Source organism: Larus michahellis, chromosome 10, assembly GCF_964199755.1.
Source record: "Larus michahellis chromosome 10, bLarMic1.1, whole genome shotgun sequence".
Classification (NCBI taxonomy): Eukaryota; Metazoa; Chordata; class Aves; order Charadriiformes; family Laridae; genus Larus; species Larus michahellis.
In genome coordinates, this window is record NC_133905.1 from 6,353,685 (window position 1) to 6,369,238 (window position 15,554).

The 15,554-nt window shown below is 35.6% G+C and overlaps 1 protein-coding gene across 13 annotated transcripts in view; it reads right to left on the reverse strand.

Annotated features, from left to right (window-relative positions):
• The window catches only part of CFAP20DC (CFAP20 domain containing), a 99,901-nt gene that overhangs the window by 26,986 nt on the left and 57,361 nt on the right, over positions 1-15,554 (reverse strand). For 11 of the 13 annotated variants that reach the window (XR_012589330.1, XR_012589328.1, XR_012589331.1 and 8 more), the window contains one exon: positions 10,332-10,393. The exons of the other annotated variants lie outside the window; for them this stretch is intronic. Coding sequence is in view for 4 of the 11 variants with exons in the window: in XM_074602705.1 (XP_074458806.1) it covers positions 10,332-10,393 (62 nt within the window). In the remaining 7 variants the exon portion in view is untranslated. The remainder of the gene's footprint in view (positions 1-10,331; positions 10,394-15,554) is intronic. 13 annotated transcript variants of the gene reach the window in all.

Sequence of the window (15,554 nt, forward strand, 5' to 3'; positions counted from 1 at the left end):
CCAAGTATTGGCTTTTGACATTGTGAGTTGCAGCGTACGAAGGCTCAGAATAGCTTCCACACGTATGCAAAGTACCATGCACCTTTAATGCTCATTATTCTGAAAGCTATTCTCCATGCCAAAATATAATAAAAAATGTTATATAATCTTGTTATATTACAGTCTTTTCTTAAAAAATACTTTCAGAAAATAATTTACATATATTGAAGTGTCACATGATAGCTGAACTGTGACAGAAAGCAAAAGAATGTTTTGGACTTATAAACACCGTTTTCAGTGCTATGACAGTATGTTAAATTTTGCAGAAAATGGCATCCATCAATAAAATCTGTTGAGAAAATTAGCGATGCTTTATTAAGTAGCACTTATCAATGACAATGTATCAAAATTATTACCATCAACAGAAATCCGAAGAATCAGAGTGTTTTGATGGAATGATTTAAATCTGAATGAACACCTTTGATACTTTGGTTTTGTACAGGTATTTTTGCTTTTTAGTCTATCCTACTGGCTGGACTGAATCAATCTCTTAGTAAAAATCTTAGTAAAAGTTTTTAACATTGCTGTGAATTGAGATAGCATATTTCATCGCATTTCTTTTGGATCAGATTTAATTTGTATTACTTAAATCAATGGCATCATTTAATCCATGGTATTAACAAAATTCAAATACTTCAAAGTTTTAGTATGGTTTTGTCCAACTATACAGGAATTAAAAGGAACACTCAAATTATTCAGTCAGCCTTAAGTATACTTAAAAAATGCAAGGCAAGGGCTACACTATATTAAATCAGGGAGTGAAAAAACAACATCAGTTTTGTATCATTAAGAACACGTCAAACTGACAGGCTATTAAGCATCTGAAGAGTACAACCAATAAAGAACACAAAAGATGATATTTAACTGCATGAACTACTTAGTAAATCTTTACGAATACAAGAGGAGAACTGGCTCGTGCCTGAGTGATAATAAGAGGAGCACATTTGCTGAATTACTTTTTACAATGGATAATTTGACTAACTCTGTGAAGGGACAGAGAATGCCAACGTATGAATCAAGAGTATAAACATATTTTTAAGGAAAAAAGGACCAATTCTTGACATCTTATGCGACTATCAACTAAAATTGCAGCACATACTTCTGTTGTATTAGTAATATCTAATACCACATGTATTAGATGTGGTATTAGAAGCAAATTCTGAAGCAAATCTCAGAAGCAAATTAGAAGCAAATCTCAGAAGCAAATTCTGCTGCAAATGCTCAAAGTGAATAAGTAACACCTTACCACGATCCACCGAATGCAAAGTACCAGCTCACATCAAAAGTATGGTTCAGTACGGCCTAAATATTCAATTCAGCTAAGACAAAGACCTATTTTTCTCACTTGTTTGGATTTTTAATTATATCTATTTAAGAAAGGCTGTTAGAGACTAACTCAGTTCCCAGATAAAGCAATAAAAAGTCACCTGGCTTTGTAACACCCCTCAAATATTCCCTGCTACATCTTTCTTGGCGCATGCATTACTTGCCAGGCTCCTCTAGATTAGCAGATCTGAATTTTCAATTATTTACATATCTGCTGAACTTCATGCATATGTGTAACTTCATTAAATTAAATCAGATTACCTATACACATCTGTTTGGGTTCTGCTTTGTAGTATATTAATGACGTATGCGTAATGGGAGGGCTTTTTTAATAGAGGTATTTCCACAGAAATAAACCCTTTAATAATAGTTTCAGTAGTGAAGCAAGGGCTTATGAAGGCTATTAACAATAAAATGTGTTTGTGTTATGTACAAAATGCAATCATATTTGAAAAAACGTTGAAATAAAATTTCAGGTCCTTCCACTATGTATGTCTGTAATAATTGTGAAGGCATCTTAGCCTTAAATTGTCCATTATTGTACCTAAAATGTTTCAAATAATTTCAATTTTTGAACGTTCTTAAAGTTCTTACAGAAATACGCCATAAACCAAGAAACATAAAATATTAATTTATACATCAATAACTGTTCAGTGCTACTCAGCTCCAGGTGGGAAAAACAGTATCTTTATAATGGAAAACTGAGTGAGTTTAGAGAAGAAGAAGAAGATATACTACCAAAAGAATATAGAGTATACTTATACATACAAATCAAGGATTTTCGAATGCACGCTTTAATAAAAATCTTGAAAAATAACATAAATATACATGTCCATATGACTTTGCATGTATTGAAAGCTCTATTTTAAAAAGAAATATCCTAAGTATTTAAGGGCAATCTAGCAATATGTTGATGATTAAAAAAATGCAAGCCATGAGCTACATTGTATTATTCTCCTGGAGTGCTATTGTAGTTTCAAAATATCATTAAATCAGCACAAACCAACACTTATCATTTCCTGCACATTTTTCACAGTGAGCTGCATTCTGACTATGAGTAATCTGTTAATCTGTTCTTTGCCTCACAATCCGTCAAAATGACAGATTCATTCCATCCCTAATACATAATATCTTCATTTACTGTATGCCTTACTGGAACTTTCTTTTTTTTTGCTAGCACTAAGATTTACAAAATCACGAGCATATTTACAGAATGCCTTTTTCCTTCCTCCAAACCACTTCAGCAAGTCCTACCTGCCAAGTACCATTCTTCTAACAGAGGCAGAGACACATCCTAAAAAAACCTAGGTTATTTAATTTTCAATGAATTAGCAACTAAAAAAAGAGATCATAAAAGTACAAGTGCTCCTCTTAAAGTGGAAATGTGAATTCTTCTTATAAAACAAGATATTTAGACAGCGTAAGGTGCTATTACAAGTGCATATAGTATAATCATGCTGACTGGTATTAGCTGAAAGTTCGATCTGTTAATGCTATCCCATTTTTCTTTCATTATAAAGTTCAAATAATAAATTTGTGCAGGTTATTAAAAGCACACAGAGTCATCTGCATCAGTCTGAAAATGTGAATGACCTGAATTTGGAGGTTTAGCAGCTTAGTAATTAATATATTGTGCTATTTAGTCAATCTTTTTCAGTTAAATACACGAAACTTCTATCATAGCTTCCGTTAAATAACACTAACATTGGAATTTACTTAAAGACTAAAGCTGTAGTTTATCACCATGTTGGCTTGCTGGATAGATTATAGTCTTGATATTCACTAGCAATATAAATGATGCTAGGAGAGAAACCCAGTGTTTTATCATCTAATTTAAGTAAAATACTAGCCCTTTCTTTTTTGCTGGTTTTGATTTGTTTATCAGAAGATCAGCTGTAGACACTGGAAGCAATAAATTTGCAAAGATGTGTTAAAATTCCTTCATATTAATCTAATCTTATTAGATTGTAAATGTAGATGTAAATTCTAACAACTACATCAGATAGTCATTGATCAGTGAATTAAATGGATTTCCACATTTAATGAAGTGTCCATTAAGTAGAATGTGCCTCCATTTTTATATATTTTTAACAATGAATTAAACCATTTATTAAAAAAAAAAAAAAAAAAATTCGACCAGTTCAGGAAACACCTGAATCTAGCACCTATCGAGTCTTGTTGCAATTAAAGTAACTCCTTTTCTCCACTGCCAGCATCTTACTGTTCTGTGCATGCTGGATGTAGACCGCATCAGATTTAACTTTTAAAATGGATGACACGGAGCCAGAGTGCTTTTAAAAATCAATGGAGAGACATGACTCAACAGAGCACTAACTTTACTATTATCAAACTTATTGAATGCGATGCTGTTGAAGGTTCCTAGTCTGTGAAAACTACCTTTCTTTTTCAGAAAAGTAAAAGAAACCACCTGTATGCAAGAAAACTCTGACCTTTTAGTATATCAATGCAATGAACGGTGCAGCATGAAGCTGGAAACTCAATCATCGCCACAAAGTGAGAAGTACGCTACCTCAGATTAATTCTTCAAAAACATCAGGTTTTATCACCAAAAATTGTGAAATAACATAACGGAATCAAACCCAACACTCCTGCACAAATGATACTGGAACATCAGGGAAGGGAGGTGTGGACGCTTGTGCCCTTGGAAACCCAGACAGTTTTGCTCTGTAAGAAAACATTGTATGCACATGGGATGTCAGTCAAGGGGCCTGATTTGTCTGTATTTAAATAAGCTTCCACTTCAGAAGGAGGATGGAGGAATAAATATATATTTCCATAGATGGGTGGTCGGTTAGTGGTAGTAAGCTTTTTCTCCCCAGAAAAGAGATCCCGGTACAATCCTGTTTGGAAGTTCGCCTGCCCTGGGAACTCCCCTAAAATCCCAAGGCTCTAAGAGTTGTCAGAAGTTGGACTCAGACCTGAGATGCTGCCTTGTGGCTGAACCAAAGTGTCTTGTCATCCGTAAACACTGGATATCCCCTGGAAGAAGACACGCTGGCAAAGGGCCATAGCAAGAGTTCAACTGAGTACTGGAGGAGAGATTGCGACGCTCTGTGAAGAGGGAATCCCCGACTTGTTACCGCGTAACACCTATCTCTTCCTTTCAATCTAAGAGATCTTAGAGGCACGGAAAATCCTTTACTGCTGATTCTCCATCTCTGCATACAAGTACGGTGAAACAACTCTGTTTGAATGGCCCAGGAATATTCAGAAAAGGGTGGAATCAATATAAAAATATCTCAGTAAGTCCTGAAACTACAAAAAAAGAGATAAACTACTTTATGTTAATATAGATGCAACAGCATGTTTTATATTCAAACCCTTAGTGTATATGCTGACACTTTTTCATGTTCTCAGATTCCCATACAAGGGAAAGCCATTTTTGGATTATTTTAACAAGCTTTTACACGCTAGCCAATTGGTTCTCAACAACCTTTCTGCAGCTAAGCTTTTTACCATCATGATTAAAATTCTTAACCTTTTCCATTAGATGTTTCCTGTGCCATTTGCTTCTTTTGTCATGTTCTTTTTCATGCATATTATAGCCTGACAAATGCAGCAGAACTTCGCTAATTCAGATTAACGACTGGGAGACCTATTGCAAATTACTCTATTTTGTGGATGAGTAAAGTAACTGAACAAGTACAATGAAAAACCAAAGTACATTTTGTGATACATTGTTCTTGTTCACTTGTTTTGACAACTGTTGTACAATTTTATAATACTTCATAATGTAATATTGTCTGTTTTGCACAAGTAATGGAGTTGTATGACTTTGATCTTGTTATGAATCATAAAAAGAAATATGCTTCTTTGTTTGCAAAACTGAATCGTTAAAATTACTTCTTTAAGTTATTCTGCTACTTAAGCAGAAACACATGAGACAAAGACCTTTTGTGTCTGAATTTCACAGAGAAATTGTGTTGGAGAAGTTCTGCTGTAGTGCAAATAAATGTTATAACTACAATCCTTTTACTGCACCATTTTGTAGGTGAGTTTAATCTTACTGAATCTCTCGGTGGTATAATAACACATGCATCAGCTATTGGAATGTTTAGTTTTCACCTGGGATGGGTGAGAGTACTGGAATGGTAGTCTCAAAGCTGAACGTACTTTTAATACTTGAGAGTTTGCAGTGGATGTGTTTTTGTGCTGGAATCATAGATATATTATGCAAATTTCGGGTGTTGTGATAATGGCAAAATTTATGGCAACAGCAGGTTCTAAAAAAAGACTTCTGTAGCAAAAACTTTTAAAGAAAGTAAAAGACGTAATTTATTTCCTAAAATCAACAGAGTGGTCAGAGTTATGCATAGAAAGAGGTGTTCATTATATTTAACTAATTCACCAAAATTTTACCAGTAATCAAGTTTAAAAGGAAGTGATAATGCATTTAGCTAAAGAAACATGTTTATCAATTTAATGATTAGTTGTCTGAACTACTATGCACGCATATCATTACAAAAATAAGAAAATCACGTTGACGGATAAAGCAGTAATTAAGGATATGGGTTCTGCTTTTTTTAATCTTAAGGTAAAACCTGCAACTTATTCTGAAAAGTATATAGTTACTGTCCTCCTCAAACATGTTAATCTGCAAGTCATCTTTGTGACGATAAATTTGAATCTGTAACATTTATCATAATTGGAGAGATACCTTTACCAAAAAAGGGGAAGAAAACTTTGTTATTTTTGGTTGGGTTTTTTTTGGATTGTAGAGGAGAGAAGAATGACATCCTGATCAGTCTAATGTAACACATGTAGGTGACAATGACAAGACAGCTTGCTTCAGTCAGCCTGTACCAAGCCCATGTAAAGTGAGGTCAGTGACTAGTAATCGTTTGTCAAAGACTGCAGGCCCTTATCAGCCTTTTATAGATACAAGGAACTTTATATCACACCCACAAGTGGCAAAGCTACAAAGGATTTAAACCGCAGCACAGTGGTGACACTTTTTATAGATAAATCTAGACAAAATGCTGGCCTGAATTGCATCATATGTCCATTTACCAATTTCAGCAAACACTTCATAATATCATTGGTTTTCCTTAAAATTTTAGGGACCTCGCATGCTTCTTAGTTTTAAGAGGTTTCTTTTTATTCACAACAAATCCACTCATTTAAACACAAAAGTCCCATTGAAGGAGCAACTGACTTGAATGTACAGAACAGATACATCTAGCTTATTTCACAAGTTAGCGATTGGGCTGGTCTTGAGGATGGGCCTGAATCCTACCACTTGAGAGCAACCGCAACATACCAGCCTGGCAAGTGTGAGCTTCAGCAGCGCAGAGACAGAGGTGGAACTCACAAGGGAGTACGGTTCTATTTACTCCTGCTAATTCTGTGCAGGTTACCCTGACCAAGCCCACAGCAGAGGCACAGAACATCTTCATTGACTGATATATCAATTAACTTCTGCAGGTTCCAACCACCCTGGGAAAAGCTGTCAGCCCCACATCTATGGAGTAGTCTAGGGAGGCTTTTGATTTTAGAGCTGCTAACGTATGAAACCCAATAGCCACTAATAGGGACAACAAATTCAACTTCAGTTTAACAATTATTTTCATTTGTGAATGAAACACAGCTTGATCACTCATTCTTTGGTTTGAGACCACTGATCAATAGACTTTCTCATAAAATGATGTCTGTGTTTTATGTGCTGATCTTATATTCTTGGCTACAGTCCCTATCAGGCAGATATTTACTATCATCAAATGTCTGTGCCCAAAATTCACTACGGGAATACATTTTTTTAACATGTAGAGTCAAATGTCTGGGTAAAACCTAACTGAAAATTTGTCTGTGTACTTTTTGTATGAAATTACTTCAGTAAAATATACTTCTTGTGAAAGAATACCCAATGAAATGCTGAAATATTTGTGTCCTACTTCAGTGTGGTTTCTGGGGAACAGCTGTTTGAACTTCAGAGGAACAAATTTTATTTGGTAGCTTGGGAAGAGTTGAGTAGGATGCCAACAGAAGATCTGGTGAGGCAATGCTTATAAAGATAAGTTTCAACTTACTAAAAACCCTTTCTCAAAGATAGAAAAATCAGCTTTTATAAGAAATAAGTGTTCTGGAAAGCATCTGTAGAAGTTCAGAAAAAGTTCATGAAATCAGGCTCAAGTGACCTTTTTCAGAGAGCAGCTCTACATTTTGCAGTTCAGTACGCCTGAAATTTCTCTAGAATATTTACTTTCTTTCAGCATTTCCTTTAATCAGACTTCCAAACCTTCTATGACACACACATATTTTGGAAGACAAACGCTTACTAAGCAGATGTAGGGTACATAGCAATTTCCAGTCCCCGCGCTGGAGTAAGAAGTAACAGAGAAGGTTACAGCTCCCTATTTGGAGAGAAGAGAGCAGTTCGAAGTTCAGCTGGGACCATACGGCACAGCAGGCAGTGGGAAGTGCACAGCTAAGGCTTGAAAGACCGCACAGAATCTTGCTCACCTGGCTCTGTAGCCTCTGCAGTCAGCCTGTCTCTCATGACAAAGCTTGCAAAGCAGCATGATGTGGAGGTGATTTGTATTGCAGTAGCAATGTTGTTGGCAGACTTATGACCTTTACCCAGTGGAACCAATGGAAAACGAATCTAGCTGGGTCTTTTTATTGACTGTATTTCCATTATCTTCACAGATGCTTTCTTTCCTGGCTTGTTCTTTTATCTTATTATGGACAGAAGCTACATTTACTGGACAATAGCTGCCACATTGCTCTCTTCTCATTTCCCAGAAAACATCACTACTACACTTTTTAAAGTTACTTGAGACCTGTCAGATTTTTTATCATTCTTTACAACAAACTATTTCTTGCTTCAGCAAGAGCATCGCATAACTGTCTTCATGCCATGGCATTTATACCCACTCATCTACATATGATACATCAATTTTTCAAATATTCTGTATGTTCCCTTACATAGCTACAGGAGGCCTACAAAGATTTAGACATTTTCCAGTTGCTCATACATTTCCTGTTAAAATTGGCTTTAAAAACAGTTTAGGAAATAAGTTATAGAATTACCATTAATTTTATCTGCCTCTCATTTAGGTACACACCCTCGGTGAAAAACATTACAGAGTTTTCCATTATATATGAAAGGTAATGATGTGAATAATGGTATTCAAGTCACATCATCTCCAGTTTTTATATCATGATGCAAACTGACCTCATAATTTTGTCATCTTCTGTATTTACAGCCCAATAATGCTTTTCTGGCAGTTCACAAGGGCTACTGAATTTATGAGGCACTTGCAAGTCAGGTATTTTACGAATACTTTGCCTGCATTTCTCGAAAATGATTTCTAGAGAAATTTAAGTCTACTGTGTGTACTGGATTGAAATAGCATAAGAACTAAGTCATAATTTATATTATTTTGTTTACAATTTTATTATAAGGAATACAAGTTTTCATTGTTGATCATATTAACTTGATATGATGAAATGCTTTATTTTTACAGATAATGGCGTTTATTCCGTTTTCCAGTATATAAAATGTACCGAGTACCAAATTGCTTTAGCACATGCATAAAAATAACTTAGTAAAACCTCACTCAACAAATGTATGGTCAAAAAGAAGGGGAACAATGTAGCTTGCACTAAAATATAGGCAATTCTAATGCCATCAGAATTATGAAATCGATTCTGGAATAAAGAGTCCTCGACAAAGTGTCAACAAGGTCACAAGGCAGGTACTTACCTTACCCTCGGGACTACAGTCAAGTGTTTCTGTCCACCTCAGCCATTGTAACAATTCATAAGGATAGAGATAGTTCCTTTGATAACCAGCACCCAAGGCACAGAGGTTTTCTAGACCAACATGGGCACTTTGATTTACACGTGAAAGGGAACAGGAATCTGGGATTATACTTGTAATTCCAGTGATATATTGTGTGCACTAGGAAACATATGGCTGCACGTTGCAATAACTGGTGCATCTGGGTGAACTCGCACAGCAAGTTTCATAGTGTTCAATTCACAAAATCTAACAAGAACATAATAAAAATGTGGATGGCAAGTGAGACAAGTGACTGAAAACATCTGTGTGATGAGAAATGCATATTATCCTCACAACTTACTGGCAGTACGCTATCATAAAACATCTTATACTGTTGATAAAAGATAAAGAAGTATCTGAAATGTCCTCTCCTCCTATCCCACCCAAGTGAAAATCACACCAAGTGAAAGTGAAACAGGAGGAGTACTTTTTGAAATAAGTACACCTCTTGTTCAGGCTGTTAAAAAATTGTCAAAGCGATGCGGGGGGTTTCATAGGTACAAGGCAGTTCTGAAACTGGGCAATTAATTTTGATTCTCTCAATTTGATTACTTCTCGCTAGCCACCCTCTCCCCTTGTTTTCAAATCCCCATCTCTTATATAAAAGTCACAGGGATTTTGTTGCTGATTCTAAACAAAACAGATCAAGTGAAAACTTGAAAGCCGAAGTATACTGTAGACAGGATCCCCTTGAACTATCCTATGGCATTGTAACGCTGACTGGGCATCTATTAAAAAACCCCGTCTAAATAAGTAACATTAAAGTCTTTTGTAACAAATGGATTCCCTGACACCGACAGTCATGTACAGAATTGTAGTTCTAACCCTTCAAAGCAGAGAGGGAAAAAGAAAGAAATGAGAGTGCGTATACGTCAGATGAGGGAGATTTGCTGAATCACGCATCAAAGCAGGTGTAGGAGCAAGGCCTATGTCAGTTACGTTAAATACACGGTGGTACACCCAAACCAGGCAGAATTCAGTTCTGCATTCCAGGACAACGCCGACATACTGCAGGCAATGACTAAAATGAGCAATAGGAAAGCCCTCTGAGAGGAGGTTGCAATTGAAAAGAGATTTAAGATTAAATCAAAAAATGTCACATTTAATATTCAGAACACTCTTAACTGAATCCTTACTGCCTGGGCTATAAGTGGAATCTTACCGTGGGTTGGAATGAGAAAGCGGGCTCATTTCTTTCTGATAGTGATGCTCCTGACTGACAGGCTATGGAAAACAAAAAATAATGGTGAGAAAATAACTTTGCAAATACTCTTTCAGAATGTTTAAAAATATGTAAAAGATCCTTTATGAGAATACACACTTGCAGCTTCTGATATTAGAATTTTATAGTCTTCTTCCTTATCTGTCAAATTTAAAAGGAATATTCAGATCCTAACTGTGCAAAAGTACAACTTAACAGATGATTCTTGTCTGGGTGGAAATACATACGAATTAAGGAGTTGACTACATGGTCATTTCTCTACTGCCTGTGAGTGTTGGGACAGAGTCAGGAAACAGAGAGGGAAGGGTGGCAAAGTCCTGTCTGATAGAAAATTCTGGACTGTAGGTGTATAGGAAGCATGGGGCAGGAACTCGTAGTTGGATTTGTGCAGAACCGACCATTCTTAAAAACTACATTTGGTTTATGGCATTAAAAACAGTTATTTGCAAGAAAGATCTGTACTCATGAACAGGTACAAAAATTCAGTAGTTCTAAAATTCAGAAATACATTTTCTCTCAGTATAAATGTAGTGCTTCCAGAAGCGACCTCCCTGCCATTATCACACACATCAAAAGCAGTTCTAAACAAACCACTGAAGAAAATGTAAAAGAAGTGAAAATATAAGCATATGTTAACAATACTTGTACAATACAGTACACGAAATGCTAAAAATAATTTCTAAGCATTATGAAAGCTATTGATTTCATACAGAAATTACTATAAAAATGAATATATTCTCATGGTTTCAGGAAGTGGGGAGGGATGTTGTAAAATATATGTTCAGGATGAATGACATCCTAATTACTGCCAAATATGACTCTGCCTGGTGGCGGATAGTGCAATTCCCAAATGATGGCTAGCGGAAGACTGAGGATGAGACAGAAAGTGAATTAGTCAGTCGATGAACCAGAATATCTGTCTAAATAATTTTTGGTCTCATTTCATAGTAAAGAATAGTCTGCCTCAGTTTTGCAATTTGACTTGATGTGAACACATCCCTGCAGGGGTTGTCAAACTGAGCTCTCTGTTGGAATAATTCTGGGTTTAAATATCACTCCTCTTGTCTGTCAGACTTCAGTTCTGCCAGACCATTTTTGTGTTAAGCGGCTTTCTTTTCTGAATCATCACAAAGGAGGCCAGAAGACCTTCCACAAATTAGGTATGAACCTGAGGTACCCTTTCACATATTTTGCAGATCAAGGCCTATGTGACTGAATTTATATTTAGGAAGTTGCTTGGGAACAAGTAATCTTTCTTTTCTGTGAGTACTCCTTACTTGAAAGGCAGGTCTTAGTGGTGAACACATTTTGGAGTCTGCTAATGGAGCATTATACCACTACAAGGTTGCAGGATATATCAGTGAGCAATCTAGGAGAATCTTCCTTCTCCATTGCGTTTCTGACTGAGAATCAGGGACCACATGGAAGAAGATATCCTGAATTCTCTTCTATATGATCTTGCTCCAGAATGGTTGTGTTCTATCTGAAGTGGTGTCTGCAGTGTGGGAACGACTATCCAAGAAGCTGAATGGGCCAATTCCCTGACAGGGCAAGAAGGTCTTATTGTATCTCTAGAACAAAGCAAGGCATTTAAGCAGAAATACTTTGCAAGCTTTGCAAATTTTCTTGGATAACCTGTATATGTGTGGGTCTAAACTTCACATTATACTCTGCAAGATATAGAACTGTGTCTTTCACATTGTTGCAAAGCTAACATGGAATTTCATAGACTGAAGGTTTAAGAAAACATTCAGGTAAGACACAGTCAAATAAAGTCTTTAAAAATATTTAGTTCTACGTACACGTATTATTGATTTGGATCTATGCCCCACACATTTTATAAGGGTTTACAATTCTCCTTCAAAGTAAATCTATTTTAAAATAGAAGTTTTTCATATTTATAACTGATAGCTATGCTGGGTAATGTATAATATTCAAAGCTATTTCATTCCTTTTTGGTTGTCATAGTTTACAGCAGCTGCTAAACAACCTACATTTCAACGATTTCTCCTGACAGCATATATTCAGTTCTTGGTAAACTATCATAGGTTATAAAATACAGTTTTAGTATGTCTGTTTTATAGTTGTTTAAGGACATCTGTTCTAACTGCAACTTAGCAATATGATTGATCTCTGTGCCTTTACATTCAGAAGGGTTTCTGAGATTCATTAGTCAGTAACATGAGAATTTTCAATGAATCTGGAAATCAGACTAACAATGGCAAGTGATGGAAAAAATAAGCTCACTAAAAATGTGTTTTATATATAAAATATTACGTTGATACATATGTTCACTATCTAACATGATTATATCGTGCCCTGCCTTGCAAAACATCATAGGTATTTCAAAATGAAAGATACACAAAAAGCTGCCTTCTGGTGGTGCTGTTGCCATAGATTGCACTAAAGGACAAAAATGCTGTATAAAAGCAAAGAAAATTTGGAATAAAAATACTCCTTACTTATCTTTGAAGAACATAAGAGAAAGCACTAGATACTACTGATTTAAATAATCAGAAAGATACAACCTGGAAACACATGTAAGCATGAAAGTTTAATCATGACAAGAATTTCAAGTTGTCCTTAATTTCTCAAACTACAACAAGAGGACTATTTCTATTTCTTTTCTATACACTGCACTGCTAAAATCAACTCGAAGATGGCTACAGATATATACAAACTTTTCTGCAGTTTGAACACCTGATTTTGGAAGGACTTTTGCAAATTCTCTTCACAAGTCAGATGATGGTGGTACTAAAGATCAGTGACCTAAAAAAAAATTGCTTTTATTCTACACATTTTTTTTACATAATATATGTACGGAGTAAATATACATATAAGGAACACTTCCTGGTAAAAACTGGAAGCTGAAGAAGCAATAACTTTACTCATTTTAGGTCTTAAAGCGAGGCCATGTGTGGCAGAAGACTGAAATCCAGGAGGAGCAACCTTTGAATGTGTTCTAATCATTGCAACTAGGCTGCATTTTGATCTCTCAGTTCTGTAGACTGCGCACGCAATACAGTGACACATTTACTGCACACACGGATGCTACATGTGGGGATTCACTGAAAACAGCTATATGAAGTTATCTGACAGATTTATAGACTTGAAAGCCAGAGGGAAGAATTAGATCTACTCATAATCGGATGTACATCACAGGCTACTAAACTGTGGATCACCAACAAAAAACATTGAACAACATCAGATCTAGAACTGAATGAAACACAAAGTGGGTCCCTCTGAATATACTCTACTCACAGATAATTCCCTGCTGACTGCTTTTGGTATTTGTCAGTTAACCAGTTCTAAATTGATTCGATGTGTGTTTTATCAATATTGTATGCTGGCTCATTTTTAAACAAGTATTTACAATATTACCTCTTGGCATGTTACATCTAAGCAGTTCCCTTATCATTTGTAACTTTATCAATACAATTAAATTTTTTTTGAACAGGACATATTTTCTGTAAAATAATCTTGACTATCATTAACCATATTACCGCCCTTTAAATCTCTCTTAACTGAACCCCACACCAGATTTTTCACTGTTTTGACGATGATATCAAGACTAACTGGCCTACATTAACCTTTTAATTTCAGCTGTCCATTTGAATACTGGCACAGCATCACTACTCTCAAGTCTTCTGAAATGTTGCAAGCATTTAGAAATATGCTGAAATTTAACACCAGTATACCAAAAATGCCCCCAACTACTCTTTTAAAAGCTTCTGTGTTAAACAACTTGGGATGATTAAATAATCACCTTCCCTAATAAATGCTGTTTAAAACCTTCTGAGATACTAAAAGTCTAGAAAATGAATTAGCACCCTCACATGACTACTTAGCATTTTTCCAAATATTGGAATGGAATTGTATTACCAGTGTTAAACACACAAGTCCGTATGCATTAATTTGTAGTACGTCTATGAACAGCTGGTGCTGTGGAAGCTATCTCAGAAAAGAAAATATGAAATGAATCAATAGATACTGTGGACTAACTGACATTGTACCGGTACAGAAAGTCCCTTTGTGTAAAGGCCGAGAGAAGACTGTGGAAGCTTCTCTCTGTTGTAGTGAGGGACTAAGTGGTTAGTCCTTATCTGAGAAAGATTATGTTTGCTTTCTAAATTATCTCCTGTTGAAATGGGGTTCTTGCTATTAAATCTTAAAACCTCAATAACCATCGTGCAAAATGCAGAGGAGAAACCTGTGTATATAAAACACACCAACACTTCAGTCAACTGAATGAAATTTGAAAAACTTCTCTCTCAAAGACAAATATGTTGCCTTTTACACTTGATTTATGTAGAGAAAGATTGCCACAAAGGACTATTTTTAAAAACTACAGCTATATTAAATTACATTTTAAATGACTAACCTATTATATCTAAACACTTTTTTAGAGTGATGCTATTAGTCTGAAGCTACAGAAGCTGATCAAGGCAGTAAGATCAAAGAACTGTCTTTGCAATTACATTGTGCTTCACTGAATACTGGAGCAGTACATTTTACTTTAAAAGTTCACTTTGTTTTAGTCATGTAATTTGTATTAACCAAACCTGACATGTCTCAATATTCTTATCAATTTCCTTATAATTAAACTACTCAAAAATTAATGAGACTGCAATTCTCCTTTACTTAATTGAGTTCCATTTGTCCAGTCTTGCAGACTTACACCATGTTTGAGTCTATTTAGTGAGTACTGAGGAAATGCAATGGAAATATGATGAAATCAACTAAATGTATCTCAAATAGTTAAAACCAACTTATGCTTCTCTGATATCATGCAAAATATTACTCCGTAAACCAAATTCTTATTTGTACAATTACCCATTTATCGATATATCTCTTCCCATTTGAAACCTTCATTTACCAGCGTACCACAAACTTCCAACAGTGTGTTGATCATTCACTATGGAAGATTGCTACTATGGGCCTCTATTTGGGTCCTATGGATCCCTGGAGTTAATTTGCACCTAATGTTTTATAGCATTTACCCTACGATAGTTTGTATCGGCGCAACACAGCAGTGTCTGCTCTTCTAACACTGGATCTGCCTCTTAGAGTAGCATTGGCTCTACTTAAGAGACATTCACTGTTTAATATTGTTTCACCTATAACAAAATAAGAACTATGTTGCTGAGATATAAATGGAGTATG